Genomic DNA, 25,069 nt, shown 5'->3' with positions numbered 1-25,069 from the left:
CACTAATTAGAAGCTTTATCTCTGCAGCTAATCCCTTTCTAGTGGAGAACTCGCCGCTCCGGCAGACAGTTGTCGGTCGTGCCCTGATCACCATGAAAATTGGCAGCATCCTGGAGCAGTCGTTGGTGTACTATACCGCTCGCTTGGTGGCAGCTCGGTTTCTGCTCAGTGGACAGGCGGCGGGATTGCAGTCCGATAGCATCAGCAGAGTGTCCATCAAGAGCCTCTCCTTGGCCGTGATTGCCCAATGTGTGCGTTTGTCACCGAGGATTCTTCAACTCAGCCTGGAGATTAGCGAGCAGGAACTGCAGCTGCTGGAGGAGGCCACCTCACGTACTGGAAGTGGTGATAGCACACAAGTTTCGAGTCCGCAGAGCAGCGACAATTCTCAGGTGGGCGGAGAGAAGCCACCGATGGATAGTAGTCTGGTTGAGACTAGCCTGGAGGAGAGCCTGCTTCTGCTGGACATTAAAGACGATCACTTTGGGCCCAGCACCTGTCCAGCATACTTGCAGTCAGCAACGCCCACCCTAAGTCGCAGTGCAGACGCTTCAGTTCTCCTACTTGAAGGCACTAGCTCATCGTCATCTGCAAAGAGATCGGCAGAGAAACTCTCCAAGTCCGAGATCGTGGGAAGTTCGTATAGACCCACAGTAGCAGTTGAGGATGTGCCTCCATTGAACATGCCTCCACGTCCACCCAAGCGCACCAAGTCAACGCGCAGTCGTGCAGGAGCATTCAGAACCACTTCAAACACTGAAAACTCTCCACCTCAAGATCATCAGAAGCTTTCGGATATCCTGCTCTTCCATGACCACTGCGATCCCATCTTGCGAGGTGGCGTCCAGCAGGTCGTGGGCAACTTCCTGCAATCCAGTGGGGCTGGTCTGCTGCTGGATCTGCAACGTGGTCTTGGCCTGCAACACTTGCTGGCCATTTTGCTGAAGGTGAGTGCGTCGATAGTCCCACATACGATATTCGCACAAAGTGTTTCATAGCCGGGGGCACTCTGGCGCGAGTTCCTTTAATGGGTACCTCCCACCTGCCGGTGCCTGGTTAATGGTAAGCTACATTACATGTATGCTAACCCGCTTTGTATATCTGGCGCTATATCTTTGTCATAGCACGCCCACATGCACTCCTTCCTTCCTCCTTTCACTACTCCATTTTCTCCCCTGCGTTTGCATAACGCACACGCCATGTTGTACGACTATTTGCTTTACTCTGCGTAAGGTTTAGAGTCTTGATTAGGATGATGGTTTTGGCTTTAAACTATAGATAACGCACATTCTTCTTATCAGTGCGTTTGATAACGCAAAAATAACGAAGTTTGTTCACAGAAAAAATGGTTATTGAAGAATTTCACTTGGAAATTCCAAATTCCCAGAGCATTCCATCTTCGACTGGCCCGGATTATTATGTGGCAGCAGCGAAGTCCGCCCTCTATTTTCCCCTCTGAGCAAACATTCTATATCTATAAATATGCGCCCCCACCTTTTCGCTGTACTTTTTTCTATGTTAAACCATCAAGCTAACATATTTTAACACATGCAGGCAAACACACACGGACACGGACACGTGTCCATATCAATGGCTGCTGCCTTTTGAATATTTTCCAACTCCGGCCACCAACTCAAGCCAAGCCAAGCCAAGCCAGTTGCAGTTGGAGCTTAGCCGGCGGCATTTTGTGTGGTTGGTTGTTTTTCATTTGAAAATAAGAAAGAAAATTCTTATCGCCTTCGCAATGTGCAAGTGCAAATGCCCCTAAAGGGAGCAGCGCGCATCCGTTGCCATCTTACTTTCTCCCATCTTTTCATTCCCATCACCGCACCATTCCACCATTCCACTTTACCACCATGCCCATTCCCCATCTTGCCCAGCTTACCCTTCCGGTATGCAGAATGTGCGCATAAGTTGCACATTGATTTCTGTCTGGGGATTGGCCGTGGCAGTAAGTTGGAAGTTGGGGCTCCGATGCGGGGATGGTTTCTTATTGAATTCAATAATTTAGTGGCCAGCACCGAACATTTAAATTGCTGCTGGCTGTTGGCCTCCCCAAAAGTGCAATTTGATTATGCAATGTTGTTGCAGCGAGATGCACGCTCAGATGAGGAGGAAGTGAAATGGGAATGGGAATGGGCATGGGACGCAAGACGTGCTAGCTGAAAATCACATTAGATGCCTGCTATATAATGGCTGCAAATCCGTCTCAATGGCACTTGCCAGCATACCGAAATTGGAGCCAAAACGAGATAGAGATTGTTGGGGATGGGGATCGGAATGAGGATGAGTATGAGAATGAGAATGAGAATGCGGATGGTAAACGGGAAGATCCTCCCTGAAGCTGGCCATCCCAGGCCATTCCGGGGCCAAAGGCAAAGCAACTTTGATAACAATAGCCCTTTGGCCGGGTCTGCAGCAAGGAAAAGCTTGTTAGGGATTCGTTAAAAATGCACACACTTTCAGATGGATGCCCGGATGGTGGGCAGGGTGGGAAGGGTGGTAAAGGAGGGAAGGGATGCCCGAGAGCTGGCCACTGTGTGATTGTGGAAAAGTTTTTGCTTGTGCAAACAATAAAACAGAAATTCGCTTAGCCAACGTCTCGTTTTGGCTGTGGCCGTCTTATGCCTGTTCTTGAGATCCTGTATAAAGAAATTTAGCCGAAAACTTTTTGCTCTTCTCCACTTATTGCAGGGCTTTGAGGACGAGATCCACACAGTGGTTATACAAGCGTTGAATGCATTCGATAAGATATTTCCGCATGTGGTGTCCAAATATTTGACAGAGCCGCCATGTCATTATCATGCTCATCAGCAGCAGCAGCAGCAAAAGGAGCAGCAGCAGCAGCAGGATGAGGAGGAGAACAACCAGAAGCTGGAGCAGGACCTGCAACGACATTCAAGTGGACAACAAAAGCGTTCGGGCCAGGCGCAAACATTTGGCCAACAAACTTTTGCAAAGGACCAGGATAATGCCTTAAGCAGTCAACAGAAGCAACAAAGGCATCCTAACGATGCCGGGACATGTGCCAACTCCTCGGCCACTGATAATGATGAGCTACTGGCTGCTCTTTTGAATGATTTCCAATTGCAATCGACTGGCATGCGGCAGCAGCAGAAGAATAATAGCACCGGCACTGGACAGTCGGGTAATGAGCCCGATCTTGAACCCATTCCCAATCCCAATTCCGATACAGCAGTGGAGCCTTCCTGTGTGTTTGCCATCTCACCGAAATTGCTCTTGAGCAAACTACGGCTCTGCCATCACAATAAATATTGGCTGGTCCAGAATAAATACGCCGAAGTTATTTCGAATTTAAATTACGTGCTGCTGCGGTCGTACTACGCAAATTTTCGTTGTGCCATCGACAACAAAAACAGCGGCGCCATGAACCAGGACTCCAAGTGGCCGCCAAGAGATGCCGGCAGTGTCTGCCACGCTGGACGAGATGCGGAGGGCGAGGACATTGTCTGCACTTATGAGGTAAGCAGCTAAATCGTCTTATTACAGCCGTTCCCCCTGGCAGTCCACCAACCGCCGCTCGCCAGCTTGTTTATTGTGCAGATTATTTTACGAGTGTGTTTTCGCCCAGCTCTCTTGAGCAACTGGAGCAACTGGAGCATCCGAGGCAATTCGGGTGCCGGGACGGGGGCGCTCCTCTGAGAACTCTTATTGAACATTTGTGCACTCAAGTGTGTGGCCGGGCTCTTTGTGCATTCTGCAAGAGACTGCGAGCGCATCCTGCCGAGTGCCGAATACGGAATACCGAATCCAGAATGACGGTACCACTGACAGCCTGACGGACTGGCTTTGGGCTTTGGGGGGTTTTCGTTTTCGTGGCACCAGCTCGCACATATATTTGTTTATTTATTATTTTGACAAAGCTAAGCAATTTACTAAATGGCACTGTGAGGGAAAACGTACATCAACTCGAGTAGAGTCGGCAAACAATTGCGCCAAAGGACGACAGACGGATCAAACTGAATCAAACCGAGAAAATGTAATAGCATAAAAAGAGCTTAAATGTGTGCCTACATTCACATCTATTGATGGAGCTTTGAATTTCGTATTCCAAACGTAGTTGCAATTATGGTTGACTGTGTTTTCGCACAGTTCAAAACTTGGTAGCCCGCATTTTTCGATGGGCGTTGAAAACACTTAAACTAAATAATAATTTTGCAAGAAAAAAACTAAATATTAATTTAATAATTTTATTATATTAAGTGATGAAATTAAATAGTTTTTTTAATATTTCGTGCATTTATATATAATATCGTACGTATTTTCAAATCGATCCCAATCAATGGTGGGCTTTTCATGCCGATGGCCATTTTCTTCAGTGTTCTACCTTGCGGGCCAAATCGACTGGGCAAACCGCATCTGCACGGGCATTCGAAACTGCCAAACTGCATAATGAAAACTTGGCTCACTTTTTGATTTACAACGTGCCGTCAACTGACTCAAAAGCACTTTGTCCCCTTGCAGGCGCAGTTTCTGGCTGAACTTTTACATCTGCTCGGCGACGATGATGCGCGGGTGCGGGAACACGCCGCCTGCTGTCTTTGCCGTTTTATAATGCAAACGGCGCGCCAGGATCCATCGCAGGACCAAGGAGTAGGAGCAGCAGGAGGAGGAGGCGAAGGAGTCGATATCGAAGGCAATAGCAACGTCAATGTGGAAACTCAACAAACTAATTTCAATTTGCTGTGGGATTTTTTCGACTATCGCATATTTGGCAGCATGTCCGTGACGTTGCGTAATTTATTCCGGGCCAGTTCGACGATTGTGCCGCCTCTGGCTGAGCTGGATGCATTGGCCACCTTCAACTCAGCCACAAGCCACCCCGAAACTGGCAGCACGTCCGGCTCCTCCACATCGACATCTGCCTCAACCGGAGGATCCGCAGCGGCAGTCTCCGCGGCGTCGGCCTACTTTGAGGCAAGTTACGGCATCGGCATCACCGAGGGGCATGTTTTTGCGCTGGCATCCGCGTCCCAACGTCAAATCGCGCAGGAGGAAAAAGTTTTGGCCAAAGTTTTGTATCGCTTGACAAATAAATTGATGACGCTGAATGATAAAAATGTGCAGGTAAATATTTGTGTTTGCCAATCGAACGGAGCCACCAAATCGCAGTGAATCGACCCAACCAAACCATCTCCTAAATTTTCCCTTTACAGTTTGGCATAATTTACGCGCTGCGAGTCCTGCTGAGGCACTTCAATTTCGTGGACTATCAACAGGCCTGGCTGGAATTCAATTTCGTTGAAATTTGCATTAGCTATGCCTACTACAACAATGCAACTGCTGCGGACCTCGGCTGCCAGACCGATTTGATTGATGTGATGGGCAAATTAATGGCAGGTGAGTGGACTGCCTGCGGATCACAAAAGGGGTTACTCTGTTATTTCCTTGCTGGCCCAGCGCCAATCCCAAACCCAAACCCAAACCCATACCCAATCTCCATATCCATATCCACCAATTTCCCAATTTCCAACCATCTTAACCGACATTCACATTCAAATGCCGCATTAATTCTTGGCTAGCTTGGTTACTGTGGCTGATAATTTCTCTGGTCCGTCTGAATGCCCTCACGATATTTCTGATATTTCTGATATTTCCGATATTTATTGGATTTATTTGACTGGGCCGTACGCAGTCGACGCTTTGCGGCTCGTTTGGCTAATTTAATTTAAATGGAATTACAAAAGCAGTAATTTTTAGTCTCAGACTGCATATTTAATTGCATTATGCTGTAATGAATGCTGTGGCAACGTTTGCATAAATCATTTTAATTAATTGTTTGTCATTAAATAGATTTGCATAAATATTTTCATGCTGCGGTGTAAGTGACTGGGCGCAGTCTATTTTTTTAGATGTTATTATTTTTAAATTTAATCAAGAAAAAGGGGAAATTAGCATAAATGGTTTTAAATTTCCGTTGCACTTAATGCATATTTCGCTACCAAAAAATAGGCAATTAACTATGTCGAAACCCAATACAAATGGCAGTTTGGACGACTTTAAAATACACTTTAACTATATAAATCATTAAATTGGTGTGGTTTCTACAGATGTGCCTGCATATAAGGCAAAGCATTATTTCTGGCGTGTATTATTAGGTCGCATTTTTCAATCTAATGTTTTTGATTAAAAAGTACCAAAATGTTGCACTTAATAGGCTTACGACCACACTGACTAGCATTAAAAGCTAAAACTGCATTCCGCATTTATTCTCACACTTTTTTGCCATGCAACTAAACGTTTTTAATTTAATAATTCTGAACAGCATTATTAACAAAGTGCAGCTACAAAAAAAACCAGCAACTGTAGCAACATCAACAACAGTTATGCACACAGTTCAGTAATAAACATTTCAATTCAATTTGCGAAATGTTTATTCCTGGAATGGAGCAAAAAATGCTAACAGAAAACCAAACTTCAACTCAATTTCATTAGGGCATTTCACATCGAACTCAACCTCCCCACTTCATCGCATGCATTAGGATGCCATAAATTTTAGGACATTGTGTTGCAAAAGGATGGGGAATGGCGACAGACGCTTCATTATTTATCATGCTGGCCGCGTATTTGCTGCGCGCTAATGTAATCCACCATAATCAAAAAGTAATTAAATTATTAATAAACCATTAAATGTTAAACAATTTTTGTGTCAGTGACGCCGGCTGCTGCCAAACTCCCATCCCTTTTACCCTAAACTAGAACACTTGCCATGCCCATTTGAATTTGCATTCGCATTTGTGCCGCCTGCATGCAATGTGCATTCAACAATTTAATATTTAAGCCGCTCGTACTTATGTGGCTATGTATCCGTGTATCCGTGTATACGCGTATCCGTGTATCTGTATCCGTATCCGTGTGTCTATGTATCCGTGTGCCTCGCATATCTGGACATCGATTTGAAAACAGAATCGCCAAATGTTTTCCGACACTCTTGCGTGCGCTTCATGATAAGTTTTGACAGTTGCCAAAATGTATGCAAATAGTTTTCAATTCATGCCCGGAACCAAAACAAACAGCCAGCGAAATCCTTTAATTGTGACCCATGTAAATTCACAGTTCACCGATGGCTTAAAGCCATAGGGCCACCTGCAATCCATTGGATTTCGCGGCATGTGATTGTAGTTATGTAGGTCTTAGTAGTGCAGCAACATCTAAAAACCCCGTAGATGAAGATATTAAGTGTAAACTAATACAATTTGTCTTGGTAAATAATACAAACATTATTTATTTTTCTATATACATTACTCGATTGCAAATATTTATAATTTCCGCTCCTCTGGTTGTATGCAATGTTGCATACCGAATAAAGTGCAGCTTGCTTCTCTAATTTCAATGAATTTTTGAGATGATTACGTTAGAATTTAATGAATGAGAGTTTGAGTTGTAGCAAGCTTGAAGCTTCCGATAATAATAAATGAGTTTTAAGAGCCCTAGGGAATCATTTATCACAATTGTTCGTGTATAGACTTGTAATATGGTGCGGTTTAATTCATCTACTTACATATCGTGAGCGGAACTCCCACTACCTTTCTGTGGTGTGGCCTTATAATCGAACGCTGACCTGGCGCCAAACTGGGAAAACTGGGAAAAATAACTGAAATGTGCGATAAATAAATATAAATTGGTAACGGAAGAATGGCGGCGTCTCATTGCGATTGTGCGCAATTTTCAATTAATTAGTAAATGTAATGCAAACGGCGATGCGGGACTGCAGGCTATCCACTTGCACATTGTGGCACCCGAAGGGGTTCTTTAAATGGCTCCCTTAACACTTAATTTTTATAAATATTTATGCGCATACAGTTTAATTTATTTGCAAATAGTAATTTTTTGCATTGCCATTTCCTTTTGCAGCCGCCAAATACAAATATATATTGCTTATTGCCACTGAATACGAATACTGAACGTTTGTTGCATTGCAATGCATTGTTGACACATAAATTGAAATGTTGCGTGCCGCGCACACACTCACATTAATTAACGCTGATAAATCATAGCATACTTTGAAGCGTTTTCCGCTTGTTACCTATGCAATTTTTGTTTTAATTTCACATTATTTTGCCGCCTTTACCGATCCCACATACTCGTATATACACATATCCACATAAACGTGTATATCGCCATGGCAATCCCATTGAATCGTGCATTTTTCAATTGCAAATCCATTAATGCGTTTTTCATTTTGTGAGCTGCAATTACGCCGCATTTGTATAATTTTAAGAGCTCGTTTGCATTTTAACACAATTAGCCCAGGTGGGATCACTTAATTTGCCATTAATAAGCCCCGCCACTGCCACCGCCACCCATCATTGCATCATTGCATCGTTGCAGGTGCCATGCTGAGCTCAGGTGAGCCGAACACCGCCCATCTGGACTTTCTGCTGCGTCACAGCGTCAAGATGCTGAACATCTACTATCACCTGGTCACCAATCAGCGCCCACCCACCACTGGATCCCAGTCGGGGAGCAGCAGCTCCAAGCCGCCCAAGAGCGAGCTCTTTGCCCGCGAACAGCCAGCGGCATCCCATCAGGCACTGGGTTACTTTGCCGGCGATTACGTTTACATGAAACTTTACAACATTTTAAGAGGTGCTAATGACAGCTACAAGGTAAGTCAGACCACGGACTCGCAGATTCCGAGCCGGGAACCGCCATTAAGTCGCTGGTGGCGCCGAAATGGCAAAAGTTGCGCGGCACGTGCACTGAGATTTCCCAAGCATCTCAGAACCCAAGCATCCCAGCATCCCAGGATTCGGTTCGAGATGCAGCTGCTGATGGAGATGGAGATGGAGCTGCAGTTGGATGCACGTACAGCGCAATGCGCCGTTTTATATGCAACACTTTCTAGCGCTGCCGCGGCAATGGCAATGAGTTGTAAAAATTCAGCCCGCGACGAAATGCAGCCAACGTAGCATCCACACTTGACTTTTACCACTCGCAGCTCAAACAGAAAACTTCTACACTTGGAGTGACTTAATGTGCGGGTTGCATTAGGTTGCCACCACACTGCACCCGCCACTTACTCCTCCACCTGCTGGATAAGTAACTACATTTTTTTTTCTATTTCTCCTGCCCAGATAACCATAAATCAGGAAGCCGGCAGCTTATTAATTTGTCTCCTGAAAACCTGCCTCAACGCATTGAGCATGTGCCTGGAGGGCATGGCGAGTGCTTCGCCACCGGAGCTGAAATTAATCGAAGAAATACTCCACTATTTGACCAGGCTCATAAATTATGCGCCCGCCGAGTGCGTTGCATGTCTGCGGCAACTGTTGAAATATTTATTCGCCCAAAATTATGCCAGCCAAGTGCGGCTGCAGGCATCGGCCATCGGTGAAAATGGCAGTGGAATTGGCCACCATGCCGCCTTCATACGTCCCTACTTTGCGGCCAAGGACAGGGGTCATGGCGCCGGCACCACATTGTTGCCAACAATAAATTCAAAACCAGCGCTGGCGGTATCCCAGCGAGGGGCATCAGGCGACGCTCGCCAGCCAATCGATGTCGGCCCACTCCAGGACATGGGCATGCTCTTTGTGCACGGCCTGCAGCCACCCACTCCGCCGGCGGGCGACTCTGTCCGGCTTATAAAGCTATTCGAGCCGCTGGTCATATACTGTCTGACGGTGAGTACACTCCGAGAAACATTTCTCTCATTTCAGCTTGATTTTAAAGGGATGTATGAGTAGGGAATATCCGTGTTAAAAACCATTGTTATGTATTTGCGTTAGCCATTGGAAAATGTTCAACATATTTTGGCCATTTTTCCGACTGTATAAACGCAACGGTAGCCAGCGATTGCTAATTAATTTTAGTTGTAGCCAATTTGTTTGATTAAAAATGCACAGACACGAGTACCGACCGACCATCCTGGGGAGCAGTCCTCAATCTCATACGTGTGTGAATGTGAGTGTGTGCGCGGATGGGTCAGAGTGCAACCATTGATATTTTATTAATGGCAAAAATTTGCCGAGCACTAGTATGCCTGCATGTAACATGTTCCACAACTCTGTGTTTTACCCTTTCCCCAGCTCTTCATGAAATCCAATGCGCTGATACAGGCGCCCATTTTGCGATTACTTTCCCAACTGCTGGACTTGAATGTGACCTACAGCATACTGGACTCCAAGAACGTAATATTCGATCAGGTACTCAGCAATATGGATCTGATTGAAGCCGGAATAGATAGGTGAGTGCTGGCTAGAAATAAACCTGTAAAATTAATATAAATAAATATTACTGCTATAATTTTCCCACTTTTTAACCTGTAACTCTAGAAACGCCTTCATCATGGTGCCGCCCATGCTGAGATTCCTGGTGCAGCTGACGCACAAGAGCGACCGGCAGCTGATCACGATACCCAAGATCATCAGCATCACCAACAATCTGCTGGCCAACGGATCGGTGCGCGAGGTGGCCCTGCTGGCCCTGAAGACCCTTAGCTACGAGCTGTTCTTTATGCACAGCCAGCTGGAGGAGGCGCTGGACAACGAGGGCCATAACTCAGGGCGAGCCGCGTGCCAGAGTCCTTTGAGTGCGGCACCCACGCCGGAAACCAGAGAAGCACTGCTGGCGCAGCGACGCGAACTGGACACCCAACGGGAAGTGGTGCTGGGCATGCTGGAGAAGTTCATCGAGGCACGGCCGAGTCAACAGGTCCTAGCCCTGCTCCTGCTGTTCGAGCGGAGTGTGCAGCAACTGGACACGCCGCCGTATCGCAGTGCCCAGGATGCGGACGCCGTATACGGAACGCTTTGTCGAGGTCTCTGCTCGCGTCAATGGCGTCTCCACAACGTTGGAGATCTGCGGCTCCTGGAGAGCTGTTTCCGCAACAATGGCAACCATGTGCTGGCGGACAGCAAGGGATTCCTGCAGCTGCTGCAGCTTTTCATCGAGCAGGTGGGTTAAATATGCAGTGGCCTAAGCTTGACAAGGCACTCAGCCAATTCACAGCTGCCCATCAAGCCCTCAATTACGGCGTGCATTAAGACTCCGGCAGAGCTGTGCCCTGCTACTTCCGCCCGTCCGTCCGTCTGTCCGTTCGTCCGAACGCTCTCGATTGAACTCATAAATATGCGAGAAGCCTGCTTAAATATACATGCCCACACACACTTGGAGGCGTCAAGCTATTTGTAATATTTATGAATGCAGACAGAAACTTAAAATCCAGCCCGACATGCAAATGAACGTAAAGCTGTCTATCAGCCGCCGGTTTGGCAGGCTGCCAATGCAAATGACATATGAATGTCCTGAGTAGGTGTCATCGGGCGTGCCTGGCATCCACTTAATAATATAATTGAAGTAATGCCACAAATTACAACACTCTCAGTTTGGCAACGATGGCCCCGTGCGACTTAACTGGTACTTGGGACCAACGCCTGCAATTGCATAAATTGAACACGATGACATTAAACTGCCGACTGGCAGATGTTCGAGTCCTAAGATGACGTCCCATTGTGGCGATGTCTCATCACTTTCCATTCACGCCTCGGCTTTCCATCGAAGAATCAATGCTCACAGGACTTTGTCTGCACAGTTTAAAAGCTTTTCACCCCCCAATAGCCCAATACATGCAAAGGCGTTAGCCAAACACCTGTAGGCCCCTTCTCGACCCTCGATGCCCGATGCCCGATGCTCATCAACGATTTGTCATTGCCGCCTTTCCGTTCGTCTGTCCGACTGTTCAACCCTTCGCATTTACATACACACGAATGCACTTAGTTGCAGTTACGGGGCAATTTTTTATTTGGCCCTGCTGTTGCTGGTGTTGTTGCTGTTGCCACTGGTGTTGCTACTGCTGTTGCTGATCCATGTGGCGCTGTAGTTAATGTGCCACATGTCGTATACGTGACATTTTTAATACCTACGCTTCAACGCCGCACATTTTCAACTATTAATGCGCATTTAAGCTACACATGCATTAACTGTCGGGTCTGTCTTCCATAGTCGTGCAGCCCGTGCCTTTAGGGCCAGCCACGCCCCCACACCGCCCACCCCTCATAGACCGACCAGTCAAGCGTTATGCTACAGTTAAAACCAACTTAATTACGGAGTCTCACTAGCACAGCTGGGCGTGTGTGTTGGTTCAGCGGGTTCTGGTTCTGGCTGGAGTGGAGTACATGTCGTAGGCAGAGTCAATTGCATGTGAGAAATACTCCACTTGACTCCCGTGCATCCACGTGTCTAATGACTTTGGCCGTTGGTCACCCAACTCACAGCCCCCAATCGCTCGTATTAATGGCGAACTGACACTTTACTGCCGACGGCAATTAAACTTCATGTAGCCTAGCTTGTAAGTTATGCGCACAGCTTAAAAACTTTAACTAATTATCGTTTATTTAATTTGGACGCATGCATAAAAAAGATGAGACGGTTGGGGAAATTAACAGGGTTTACGCAGTCTTTGCCGCTCAGGTGGCATGAGTAATTAAGTCTGGCCTCCCACTCGTTTGCGACTGGGTGTGTTTATGTGGGATGCAGGTGAATAGTTTATGGCAGCAGCATTTTAATTGAAATTGAAATTGCACCGCAACTTAAATAACATGCTGCGTGTAAACATTGACTCGAGGAGGCACGCGATCTGTTCAGCAAAAAGCAAAAAAATATTCCGTTTGAAATGGGTAGCACAGCCAATGGTAGCATAGTGCAATGGTAGTTTCGCCACATGTGCGGAATGGGTAGGATGGACAGGATGGGCAGGATGGGTCTGTGTCCTAATTACTGCCGGAAAATATGTTGATGTTGGCACTGGCAACTTTGTCACACAAATTTATGCAAACTTTCACACTTTACTGCACTGGCGGTCAACAACGAAAGGAGTCATCAGCCAGCGTACTTACGTTCTCCCTTCTCAAACCAGTCGCTTTTCTCCATTTTTCGTTGCAGGGCGTTGGTAACTTTGGTGATTTAGCTCTGGCCATGGTTATGCTGTCCAACGTAATCCTTAAAACGGAGGAGATTTATCTAGTGAATCACATTAAACTTTATTTGAAAAATAATCCAACGGCCGAGCGTCGTCTGCAGTCACTGATGGGACCCAGCTCCCCATCGGCAACACCTCATTGGCAGGACGAGGCACCATCGACGTCTTCGGCGGCGGCAGCTGCCAGAGCGGCCGCCGCATCCTTCTCCGCCAGCCGCTCCTCCATCAGCGAAATTAACTATTTCGCCAAAGTTCTCAGCGAGAAGCTGCTCGCCTGTTTGGACGTTCTGCTGGGCCTGGAATCGAGCGCATCCTGCCACGCCTACAGCCAGCTGGCTGGGCGCTTCGTGGATGCCCTGCTCAACGTCTGCTGTCGCTCGCGGCACAAGGATGCACTTCAATCAGTTTTCCGTTTGGTTTTGGCCGAGTCTGAATTTCTCTGCAAATACTATAGCCTGCTGTTGATGAGTGCCGCGGGCCAGGGTGGCTCCCACTCACTGGATGCCATGTTGCTGGCCTGCCTGAGGCTGGTGCTCGCCATGCGGCTGGAGGAGCCGGTGGCCCTTTTGGAACAGGCCGCCCAGCTGCCGCTGAAGAGAAACTTGCAGCGGGCGCTGCTACGCGAAGTTTGTCGTGCAAGTGTGGTAAGTGAACTTAAACAAACATCAATATAAAGAATATATATTAAATAATAAGTAATGGTTAAGCAAAAATTTTAAATATTTTAAACGAAACTACGTGCATATTATTTTGTTAAACTCGAGGATTTTTTAGCGAAGTTCTTTCTTCCAGTGTAGTAAAGTAAAGAGCGGGCGAATCAGACACATTAGTTTAATTTGAATTTGGCAGACGACAGCGTTGCCGGGCCGCCAACCTCCCCACCAATTTCCACCGCCTGTCCTCCGGATGCCCCAACCATATACGACAATGCGAATTTTTCCAGCTGACAGTTGTCGCACTCGCAATTTTGCGGTTCACCGCATCGGGTTTTTGGTTTCGGCATTCAGTTCACCGTACCGGCGGCGACAGTGAGCCTTTAAACGGTTGGCTTACTTTAAGCACAGTTCATTGGCGGGCATAATTTTAAATGATTGCCACTCGAGCATGCGCCACTTGTTGGATAATGGCACAATTCCAATCACCATCTCCCCCATGCCCATACCCCATATCAATCCGCATTATTTGCCTGTGACCCGAACAAATCACGATTGTCCACTAATTGCAGGACTGCGATTGGAGTGCGCAACAAGTGCGCCGTCTGTTCGAAGGCAGGTATCTGAATTTCCTAATTGCTGACCACTTGGAATTCATTTGCGAGCTATGCCAAGAGCGTCCCGAGTGCGGCTCATTACTGCAGGTGGCCTTGTTCCGGAATGCCCATCGATTGAGCAGGGTAAGTTGCCGAAGACTTTTGCATAACAAAGCCCAGTTGCCAGCTTTTGTGTTCGTCCTTTCAACCGGTGTCCCTCCAATACCCCGCCAGCAATCCATTCGCATCGTCCTTCGGCTATTGGGACGTCTTTGTGAGCCCGCTGAACGTGAAGCCTCCGGAGACGTTGGCAGCGATGCGGATCCCACCCTGCAGGCCCTGCAGCTCCTAAGTCGCCTGCACCAGCTCCACGAAGGAGAACGCTCGCTGCAGTTGCCCATCGAGCGGATGGCCCGCCGGCTGAGCGCCCAGAGTGGCCAGGCCGCCAGGAACGTCATCTACGAGCGTCTGGTGGAGGGCGACCTGGCCGGCGGAGAGGACCAGGACGCCCTGCGAACCCTGCTGTAAGTAATTCACCCCTCCAATTATTCAACCCGGGCAATGGCAATCTGTATTCAGTTCATTACATTGCTGCACGTTAGGGTGGGTCAGTTTTGTAAGCACAAGGAAAGCGTATAGAATCAATTTGGTTTATTATATTTTGTAAAAAACTATGTTAGTTCCGGCAATATCTAAAGACTTATACTTTCATTAACATAACGTTTTGTATTAATCAACTCGATGCACCCTCGCCAAAGTGCAAAGTGGTTTCCCTGTCTTTACCAACGAGTACCTACTGAAAGCGAACCGAAGAGTACTCCAAGTTCGGATCAAAAGACTCTCATTATCCTCCATGCTTTTATTTATGTTTCATTGCTTCGCATCGCAGACTGAAGGACTTGGAGTGCCGCCAGGACAATGAGACTGCAACGCCGTCGCGCATAATTGATGAGAGCTGGCTCTTTGCGCAGGTAAATGGGACAAGCACTTGGCCATTATGGCATTGCCACAGCTAATTTGTTGTTATTTTTTTCCCTTCCCCGCTTCTCTTCGCTCTATTCCTCATCCTCGATACCTTTGACAACGTTTTTCCTCCTTCATCCGGCGACAGCTAATCAAATTCGCCACCCAACATGCGGATGCCCCGCAGCAGCAGAAGCAACTAATGCTGCTGCTCCTGGAGATCCAGTCGGAGCCCAAGCTGCAACGCCTGCTCCGAAGTCTGGGCAGCGAGCAGGAGGCGAGGCTACTGCGCCATGCCATCGCTGGTTCCCTGGCCGCCATGATGTCCGCCTTCCGGCAGAAGTGCATCCAGCATGCACCGCACATCAACTACATGCAACCACCGCCACTGGCGCGCGTATCCTGCGCTCTGCTCATGTCAAAGGTGGCTGCCACAGAGGCCACAAAATGCCGAAATCCACCCACCGGGGAGCAACTGGATGTGGCGCGGGCGGTGGGCGTCCTGATGGCCTGCATTCGGAATGCGGAGCAAACAGCACTCATCTACATCGATGCCCGGCTGATGGAGAAGTTCGTGGCCGAGCACCTGCTGCGCCGCGAGCATCTGCCGCAATTGCTGGCCTACCTTGGCTGGCTGGCCGGAGCGGCAAAGCAGATTTTGGCCATGCCAACACGACAGGAGTCGGAACAAGACGCCCTGGGCGTGCTCTTGGCCACCATGGATGCACTTTTGCAGGAGCCCCGCGTCTGGCGGCAGCTTAATGCCAGTTTGGATCCCTCACTGCGATGCGAACTGCTCGACCTGCTGGACTCTGTGGCTCGATGCATACTACAGGACACCATTTTCTATCGCAAGCACCGCCGGGACAGAAACAAGGCCAAAGGACCGGCACCGCAGGCGATTTTCCTGGCCAAATTGATTGAAACCCAAATTGAAATCGAGTCCCTGGACAGCGGCAGGGTCTTGGCAGGCGTCGAGGATGCCCGACTGCAGTTCGCAGGTCAGGATCTGGCCCGATTCCAAGTGGCATTGGTAAGTGACAATCGGCTGGTCATTTGTCAGTGCGACCCAGGAGCACTTTCCATTTTCTTTTCTTCTTCCCTTCTCCCCCCAGTCGCTGGTCGCCTCCATCGGCATCTCGCTGCTGCGAACGCACCAGTTTTATGCCTACGCGGTTACTCCCCACGAGCTCATCCAACAGCCAGGCTCAGACCAGCAGCAGAAGCAGGAGCAACAGGCCGATGGCAAGCTGCCCTCCATTCCTGTGGACAGCCTGAGCGATGTGGATGTGCTGCGTCAATTTGTCAAGAGGTGAGTGTGAGTCCGGTTGAAATATGAATGGCCACTTTAAGATAAGAGGGCTCTTTTTCCCAACAAGTTAAGTTTCAGTTCTACGCCTTAAGCTGTGATTTAATGGCAGTTTCAAAATAAGTTCATAAAAATATGCGGGAAGCATTATTTCCATCTATCAGCTTATGCTGACCACAAGTGTATTTATCGTACTGGGCATACTGCTAATTAAATCCAATTATCTTTCGGTGCTCACCTTAAACCAGTCAAGTTGACACCTTGCCTCTGGGCACTATTGTCCGCTTCCCTTATCAATCGACCAGGCTCTGTTGCATTGTCCTGGCTGCTGCCGTTGCTGTTGGTGCTAGTGTTGGTGTCGCTCCTGTCGTTGTCACTGTGTCCGGTAACAACAAGCGGAGATCGGAGAGCGGGAGCAGCAACCAAGTTGCTGACAATGCTCTGACAGCGGTGACGAGCGCATGGCAGCTACATGGAGCGATGATGAGGACGATGGCAGCGGCTAAACCGCAACTGGAAACATCAACATCCTGTTGTTCTATTACAAGCACAAGCCCGAGCACAAATCCAAACATCCAAACATCCACATTCACATCCACACATATGCGAGAGTGCGGGCCGTAAGACTTCATTGTCATCGTCATTGTCCTTGGCTTGTTTGCCTCGTCCTTGTCACTTGACAGGCTCCCCAAGCCGTTATAGCTATTGCTCCATTGTTTCGATGGCAGTCGTCATCATTACGCCGTCAGCCGAATGGCGAAAGCTGAATCGTCATCAGCCAGGAATTGGGCGGAATAATTGTGCACGGCTAGATGTCTGCGGCAGTGGTTGTTGCTTGTTTGGTTGTTTGGTTGTTTGGTTGTTTGGCTGTTTGGCTGTCCGGAGCCTAAAACTTGACTTCCCCACCAGAAGTATGCATACTTGCACTCCGCTGGCACATTGTCGCCCCAACCGGGCGGCAAAGCCAATCCAGTTCTGGCTTTGGCCAACCGACAAGCGCACAAACATCATAACCACATCAGCAGGGGAACTGGCGAACTGGGGAACCGAGCAACCGGGCAACCAGCGGAGCTGCTTCAGCGGCAGCGAGGAAAGCTGCGAGGATGATAACGACAAAATCCCCAAAGGGCTGACGGAGCGGAACATCAACAACTCTATTAGACGAAACTCCGCGCAGGATCAGCATCAGCATCGCTAGCATAGACATGCATTTTGGCCATGAGGAGCACTGGGGGATGGGTGGTGCTGGTGGCGGCGATGTGGGTACGTGGGACTGTGAGGATGCAGAGATGTGGGGATAAAAGCTGTCTAAAAGACACAGCGCTGCAGGAAGAGCTGCCGACGAGGTAGCGAGCGATATAAACAAATTATGAGCAGCAAAGTGAGATAAATGCATGTGTGCGTGTTGCAGATGGCTGGCAACAAAAGGCACGTCATGCCAGGATGCGGATGCGGATGCGGATGCGGACGGCTGCCTCTGCTCCAGAAACATTGTTGCTAATTGCACAGAAACCACCACGATGCACAGCAGCACCCTATCACCCCGGGCTCCACTGCAAGTGATGGGTGTGATGCCTGATGCCTGATGGATGGTGGATGGTGGATGGAGCTGCCGCTTCACCGACGACTGCCCAAAGTAATCGAAGACTAATTGACATTTTAGGCCTCACATTTTACTACACATGGCATCTGCATATATACAATATATATATATAGTACATATGCATATGTGTATACGCATACGGTGGCATGTATATTGCATATTTTAAATAATTGAAGAGGCCTGGACTAATTGAATTAAAATTTCAAGCATTGGCTGAAAACATTTTATGCAGAAATTTGCAATTTTCAATTAATTACTTACACACACGCACAGCAGCCAGCCGACTATCGGTAATCAAATTGACACTCATAGCCACTTTGGATCCCGGATTGCAGGCTCTCCATCTTCGGATTCACCACACGGCAGCAGTTCGAGGAGTACTTCATGACCTGCCTGCTGCTGATCAACAAGCTGTACGACGAGCACATGGTCGATCAGCAGGAACAGTTCCAGATCAAGCAGGTCTGCCTCCAGGCCATCCTCGAACTTTTAATGACGTACAAAACTTTTCCCATTGTGGGCCTGGCCAACGGACAGTTCCATCACACGACTCGCTGGCAGCGCATCACTTGTGACAGCATTAGGTGAGTCCCAGTTCCACTTCCACTTTCAGCAGCTTCAGTTCCAGTTTGGGTACGTGTTCGGGCTCGGGGTGGAAATTTATGAAAATTAAAATTCACAGAGCAGTGGATAAAGTTTTTAATGTGTAAATGGCAAAAAGTACAAATTAAATGCTGGCAAAGTTGAGTCTGCAAATGAGCGTGTATATCCTGTGATTTTCCTGTGGCACATATTATATCGTCCCCCATTACGAAAAAATCCTTCAACTTTGAATGCACAACTAATTTGTTAACATGGGAGCGGTGCGGCCAAAAACAATTTGGTAAACAAGTTTTCGGATGCTTTTACAATGTCTGCGTTTTTAATTAAATGCGACAAAAAGTCTTTGTCGATGGGACCACGGATATTGCATATATGTATGTGGTATAGTATAGCATAGTATAGTATAGTATAGTGAAGTATAGTTATAGCGTGGCGTGACGCGAGCACATGAATTATGAAAATAATTTTAAAAGTTAACAAGTGCCAAACTCTTTTTTCATGTCTCCTACTCGTCGACGCTATTCAATTGCCTGGAACGGCAAAAACATGAGTGAGTGCCAAAGCTGAAATATCAAAAACTCTGTTGTCAACCCCTAGGAAATTTGCGAAATACATATTTTTCCGTATTAGCTGGCCGGCAATGGCTTTTAAATGTGTGCTGTTGGCTCTTCTGGGTCTGGGTAACACGAAACTCTGACAAATCCTTGTCGCCCGATGTTGACTTTATAAATTAGTTTTTAATTACAAGCAAATAGTTTTTACTTGCCATTCCGTCTGCTCTGTCAACAGGGCGTATGCGTCAATTAGTTGATAGCAGCTTGCAGCAATACACCACCGACAAACCGAACTTTTCCCACACATCCATCACTATTGAATATAAATATATGTATACATATTTCAGTTTGAAGAAACTGCACAAGGTGCAGTTGCTGGTGGAGGCGTGCAATGTCTTCTATCAGCCCAATCTGGAGCGGCAGCTGGCCCACGACAATGTGATTGGCACACGCACCTTTGCGCCCAATCAGTACGATCTCAGTTTCAGCTGGGCTCAAATGGAGGACCAGGCGGCGGCAGGCATGGGTGTGGGTGTGGGAGTGGGCCTATCTGTCGGGCAGCAGGCAAACACGACGGACATTAAGCAGTCCGGCGATGCGGATGTGCCCGACATGGCAATGCGCAACTATCGCCATTTTACGCAGCTGTCGGGAATTGACTTTCGCAGCAGCACGCAGCTGGTCTTTGACGTACTGCAGCAGATGATCGAGGTAAGTTCTGTCAAACTTTTACGGCCAGTCACGTCCTGTGCATTGCCAGCATTCGCACATCGCAAGCCTCACCCGGTCATTCGATGGGTTTTAATTTGATTATGCAAGCCGCTTCGCGGACATTACGATGCAGCCGGTTACTGTGTGCCTTTTGTGGGCGATCCTTGGGGCTTTCAGTTGGCAATGATTTCATTTGCAGCTGCAACTTGCCATAACTCTTTTGCAATTCGATTCATTCTTTGACAGCTGAATCACATCCTGGTGCTGCCCAATTTGGTAAAGTTTTGCGAGATCTGCGAGAGTCGCGACCACATCAAATGGATTAAGGAACGCTGCCTCAAACTGCAGGAGCAGGTGGCCATGGACGATACCATTTCGCATCAGGTAAGTTTTGATAGTGAAAACTCAAGCTTTCGTATTCGTATTAGAGTGCGAGGAAATCTAAAAAATCTTACTGCCTTGCTGAATTCCTCTTTATTAAGCAACTTGTTCTGGTTGTATCTTTTAACATTGATATTTCTGTTTCCTGGTACCACTCCGCCGGTCTATTGTTTCCCATGCTAATACTCTCGGCACTTTGCAGCACATAATCTACTTACTGTGCCGCAGCCAGGCCCTCCTGATCCCCAGCCTGGGCGAGCTGCAGGCCCTGTGCTCCTTGATTGGCAACGTCTACTTAAAGAGCACGCACAGCTTCATACGCATCGCCACGTTGCAGGGGCTGCTCTGCCTGCTGGAGTGCTGCAGCAAGACCAACACGACAATGGGACGGCTCAGTGAGGAGCTGGCATTGTTGCGAGCCCTAATTGTGGGCTACATCAATCGTCATGGCATCATTGATGAGAGGTGAGTTCCGACCCTTCATGCAGATTGGTGAGAGTGGGTGGGGGTAGGTGGTAGGTGGTATGTGGGAAATAGGAAGTCGGAATACGAAACACCGAATCCGGAATCCAGAATCCGGATTCTGCTGTCCATAATTTGCCTCTCCGCGCAATTAACAACCAGGCATTAGCAGCCTGTTTGCAGTGCCCCCGGATTGAATTAGAAGTGTGTCTTACTCGAAAGCCGAAAGTTGGAAGCCAAACCCGGTACCATCTTCAATTGAAACTCATCAACTCGACTTGACTGGGCTCCCCGGGACTCCAAACTCCAGCGACTGCGCTGGCATGTCTATATCTGTTCCACAGATCCACTCACTAATGGCAAAAGTTCTCATTTCGCATTAGTTACCTCGGCTCATCGGCATCTGGTCTCTGCGGTCTGATGTTCTGCTGCTGCTGGATCCACCTGGCCGCCACCCCTTTTGTTTTGGGTGTTAAAAAGTTTTCAAGGACTGCGCCGGAAGCAGCCACAACCGTTCCCCCCCCTTCCTGGGTAAGGGATATGCTGGCAGAGGAAGTTGCCATAATTCGACAACGTGCAGTACATCGATGAACCATGGCCATTGAAACTTTGCCTCTGCTTGCGATAGATTTTCCAAAGTCAAAACCAGCCTCCGATCAATGGAGCCATGGTGTTGTTCGTGTTCGTGTTTGTGTTCGTTTTTGCGTTGCATTTGCTTGTTTATGCTCGCCAGTAAATTCTAATTATTGGCTGAGCAGCTGCCTCCTCGTTCGCGGCTTTTGGTAAGGAATTTCTTGAGTAGCTTTTTGTGCTCTAACTAGGCTGCGGAAAATGCGTCAAAATGTGAGCTTTAAGAGGAGGAATAGCAATAGAAATAGGAAAAGGAGTAGCTGGCTTTGAAGGGCAAACAACTTTTATTGCGCATACGCAGCGTATGCCAAACCAATATGCCAAAAACCTCAGCGAAAATTGCAGCACCCAAAGCGGCAGAGCAACTGGTCATAAAATCAATGGATGGCCCTGCGTTTGGGAGGCACGACCATGGCAACTAATCAGCGTGCAGGCGGAGCTCACCCGAACTAATTATTTTGTAATTTTACGCGCGAAAAGCAATAAGGGAGTGCAATTGGGGGAGGTGGCCATTTTGGCCATTGGCCACGGCATTGGCGGATGCAATTCTGCGGTAGTCAGACTTCTAATTAATTTAGATGGAAACATGACCGGCACAGCAGCAGCAGCTGCAGCAGGCGCATTTCGTTCTATGTACAATGAGTAAACATTTCTGGGTTATCTTTGCAGCCCCCTGCCGTTCAGCGTGGAGCACACGAAGCTGGTCTGGACGCTCAATTACAGCCTGATCGAGTGGACATCGAAATTCGTGCCGCAGTGTCATCTGTTGTCAAATACAATAATTGCGGCCAACAATTTTCTGAAGACGACCACCAACGAGGAGCTCTATCTGTGCGTTCTGCATGTGAGTACGAACGGGAATGGAGATGGGTGGTTAGGATAGGATATGAAAGGATAGGATGGGATAGCCGCGTGGAAGGACTTAGCATGCCACTTAAATGGTTGTCAGCCTTGTCTAGCCGCCATCAGGCCACTTACTAACTGTCAGCCGACTAGCGGGCCAGCAAATCTGACTGCCATTGACCGGGGCGAACGTTTCCCACAGGCTGCGATGGAAACCTCGATCCCTTGACTGGTGTGGCTTAGTCCTGGGCAGCCCACGTTGCGCTTAATTGGTTTTTTGATTGACAATTTTCAAACGGCTACGGAACTGTCAGCCGTACGGGTGAAAAGCCACGCGAAAGGACCGCAGCCAGTTGCTGTCATAACTGGCGCAGGACCAGGACCAGGAGAAGTACCAGGAGCAGGAGGAGGAGTAGGAGCCAATGGCAGTAGCCAAATGTTTATTGGCCTTGGTGGACGCACGCACACATGGCAGCCCGTTTGCAAATTGAGCGTAATGAAAAAGAGTAGAGCATTTTGCATTTTGTTTAAGCGTTGTGCACATACGTCTGCTATATGAAAAGAAATTCCTCAGCTGGCGAACGTAATTTGCCAGCATTTAATATAGAGTTGAGATTTTAATTGCAGTTTACGAGTACATGGCAAGCGGCAAGTAATTAAAAACTGTTTTTGCACTGCATATTTCCGGGCGTCGGGCGTCGTTCGGTCGAAAATTAAATTCGACTTTTTAAGCAATTTATGAAATTTGCACGCAATTCAATTGTCCCATTTTGCTGCTCTTGCCGGCCATGATGTCCTTGTTGTTGCCGCTGCCTTTTGCTTTGATGGCCGCCACTCGGAATCCGAATCGGCATTGGAATCAGCATCATCATCATCATCGTCATCGTCATCGTCGCGAGGAGAAAGCGGGAGAAAGCGCAATGGGGCGCAGCGACAACAGCGGCCATAACAATAACAATTTGCCACTCAATTAGCGTGGCCATTACTGAAAAACCCACTTAAGTATGCAATGATAAAAATTCAAAAGCGAGTCGAGAGCCGCCGCGCATTGCTATTTCTATGAGCTGTCCTTGTCCATTGCCTTTATTTTTGCAACTTTTTATGTACGTGTATATGATGCTTATTGTATTTATTTATCTCTTTGTCCATTGACAGGGCCTGGAGCGCATGGTGGTCAATAGTGGAGTGCGGCCGCCTCTCGGCATTCAGCCTAGTGAAAAGGACTCCGCCGCTGGAGAACCGAACGCCGGAGTCGGAGCAGCCGGATCCGAGGCGGGAGTTGGCGTCGTGGTCACACCGCAGATGCGACATAAAATTGAAAAACTTGCACTCGAATTGCTGAAAATGGAAAATGAGAAATTTTCGATTCCGGCATTGAAATTGCTTTTGTCCTGCATGTATGTGGGTGAGTATTCGGCTGCTTGGCCCCCCTCCCAAAGAAAATAACAAAAGTAATACCAAGATCAAATAGGGTAGCAAAGCGAAGGGAAAACGAACGAGCAGAGGAGGAGGGGGAGGGGGTACGGAAATATTTCGTAATTTCATTTAATACCGCATGGGCCGCGAACGGGTTTTCCACTGTTGTTATAAGAAAATTGAGCAAAGGGCAAGTGCTTGGGGGGATGGAAATTCCCAATTTCGAAATGGCAGCGTGAGGAGCGAACCATTTTAAAAGGGAAACATCCTGACAGAGGGCGGCATTAGGCGGCAGGACACTCCGGCCAAATGAACTTTACTCCCCTTACACGCCCCATGTCCTTTATTTGGATGCTGCCATGTCCGCTTTTAAATGCGCTCGCTACGATGGCCATGGCGCACTTTGTGTGTTTGCGGGTCAACAGTTTGGCTCTGATCATTATGGCCATGAATGCATTGCGAGTGCGAGTGCGAGTGTGTGTCCTTGCCAGAGAAAGGCTAATTGCTGTTGCTGGCCGCCGTCAGGACATTCCGCCGACTGTTGCGTATCTCGGCCGTCTCTGCTGGCCAACAATTATCCCTGTTGCTGTTATTAGCGCAATTCCAGGACAATTATTATCGTTTCAACTGTCGTGCGCTCATTTCGCCTGTGCTAAAACGTTAGTTCACTGGTTTTTCGGGTGCACAAGTTCAGTTTTTGGCATTCAATGCTCATAAATAGAGGTATTCGTTTAAGCACAAACTGTGGGCGTCATTTGCATAAAGTTTATCTGAGTGCGTCCTAGAAAGCTTTAGCCAATAATGTTGACACTGCAAAAAGTGCTAAACAATTTTAGATACCTATTGGCCTTAAATACAGCAAGCATTCCAGCATATCTATGGCTAACTGGAATCTGTGATTAATCCCTTTACCTATGGAGCTCTAAAGGCCCAGAAAAACTACAGAAATTCGCCAGCTTACTCAGCATGGGTTTTAATTCTCGTTCAGTTCATTAGCTGGTGCTCCAGCTTTAAGGTACATCGATGCCTACGGAAATGGATTGACTCGATGCGGGTCAATCGTAATCCGCTCAGTCTCGTTTCATTAACCATTCCTAGTCCATCGATTTCTTTACTCCACCACGTTCCCTTTTTTCCATTCTCTAACTAGAAAAAATAACAGCCATTTTAAGCATTGCAAAAGAATAAAAGATAGACAACTGCCTTGTTTTTTTTTGCATACACTGGCTTTGGGCTGTGCCCGGCCAACCTGGTGTGCGTGGTAACTTAGCACAGCTTTCGACTGGGCCGCTCCTGGCCAGAAATTATGCAACTCGCTCCACAAATATGTCGAAGAATGCCAGCGGCGGAATGGGGGAAATGCATGTGTGGATGTGGGCGAAATTGGAAGCGGAGCGTTGCG

The 25,069-nt window shown here is 47.9% G+C and overlaps 2 protein-coding genes across 2 annotated transcripts in view; both read left to right on the top strand.

Moving 5' to 3' along the window:
* The window catches only part of LOC120454615, a 38,784-nt gene that overhangs the window by 9,630 nt on the left and 4,085 nt on the right, over nucleotides 1-25,069 (top strand). Inside the window, exons 8-27 of the mRNA XM_039640078.2 lie at nucleotides 28-947; nucleotides 2,695-3,483; nucleotides 4,486-5,088; nucleotides 5,178-5,361; nucleotides 8,353-8,630; nucleotides 9,099-9,647; nucleotides 10,053-10,210; nucleotides 10,299-10,920; nucleotides 12,907-13,587; nucleotides 14,169-14,336; nucleotides 14,427-14,716; nucleotides 15,082-15,163; nucleotides 15,304-16,188; nucleotides 16,271-16,467; nucleotides 18,403-18,651; nucleotides 19,572-19,935; nucleotides 20,182-20,319; nucleotides 20,519-20,781; nucleotides 22,078-22,252; nucleotides 23,407-23,656. Coding sequence (XP_039496012.1) covers nucleotides 28-947; nucleotides 2,695-3,483; nucleotides 4,486-5,088; nucleotides 5,178-5,361; nucleotides 8,353-8,630; nucleotides 9,099-9,647; nucleotides 10,053-10,210; nucleotides 10,299-10,920; nucleotides 12,907-13,587; nucleotides 14,169-14,336; nucleotides 14,427-14,716; nucleotides 15,082-15,163; nucleotides 15,304-16,188; nucleotides 16,271-16,467; nucleotides 18,403-18,651; nucleotides 19,572-19,935; nucleotides 20,182-20,319; nucleotides 20,519-20,781; nucleotides 22,078-22,252; nucleotides 23,407-23,656 — 7,845 coding nt within the window. The remainder of the gene's footprint in view (nucleotides 1-27; nucleotides 948-2,694; nucleotides 3,484-4,485; nucleotides 5,089-5,177; nucleotides 5,362-8,352; nucleotides 8,631-9,098; nucleotides 9,648-10,052; nucleotides 10,211-10,298; nucleotides 10,921-12,906; nucleotides 13,588-14,168; nucleotides 14,337-14,426; nucleotides 14,717-15,081; nucleotides 15,164-15,303; nucleotides 16,189-16,270; nucleotides 16,468-18,402; nucleotides 18,652-19,571; nucleotides 19,936-20,181; nucleotides 20,320-20,518; nucleotides 20,782-22,077; nucleotides 22,253-23,406; nucleotides 23,657-25,069) is intronic.
* Nucleotides 17,683-18,050, top strand: LOC120454616. Its single transcript, XM_039640079.2, has 2 exons — nucleotides 17,683-17,810; nucleotides 17,876-18,050. Exons 1-2 carry the CDS (start codon nucleotides 17,683-17,685, stop codon nucleotides 18,048-18,050), a joined length of 303 nt encoding a protein of 100 aa, XP_039496013.1.

The sequence above is a fragment of the Drosophila santomea genome, chromosome 3R, assembly GCF_016746245.2.
Source record: "Drosophila santomea strain STO CAGO 1482 chromosome 3R, Prin_Dsan_1.1, whole genome shotgun sequence".
NCBI classification, from domain to species: Eukaryota; Metazoa; Arthropoda; class Insecta; order Diptera; family Drosophilidae; genus Drosophila; species Drosophila santomea.
Note: the sequence above shows the minus strand (reverse complement) of the source record. Positions and strands in the feature narration are given on the sequence as shown.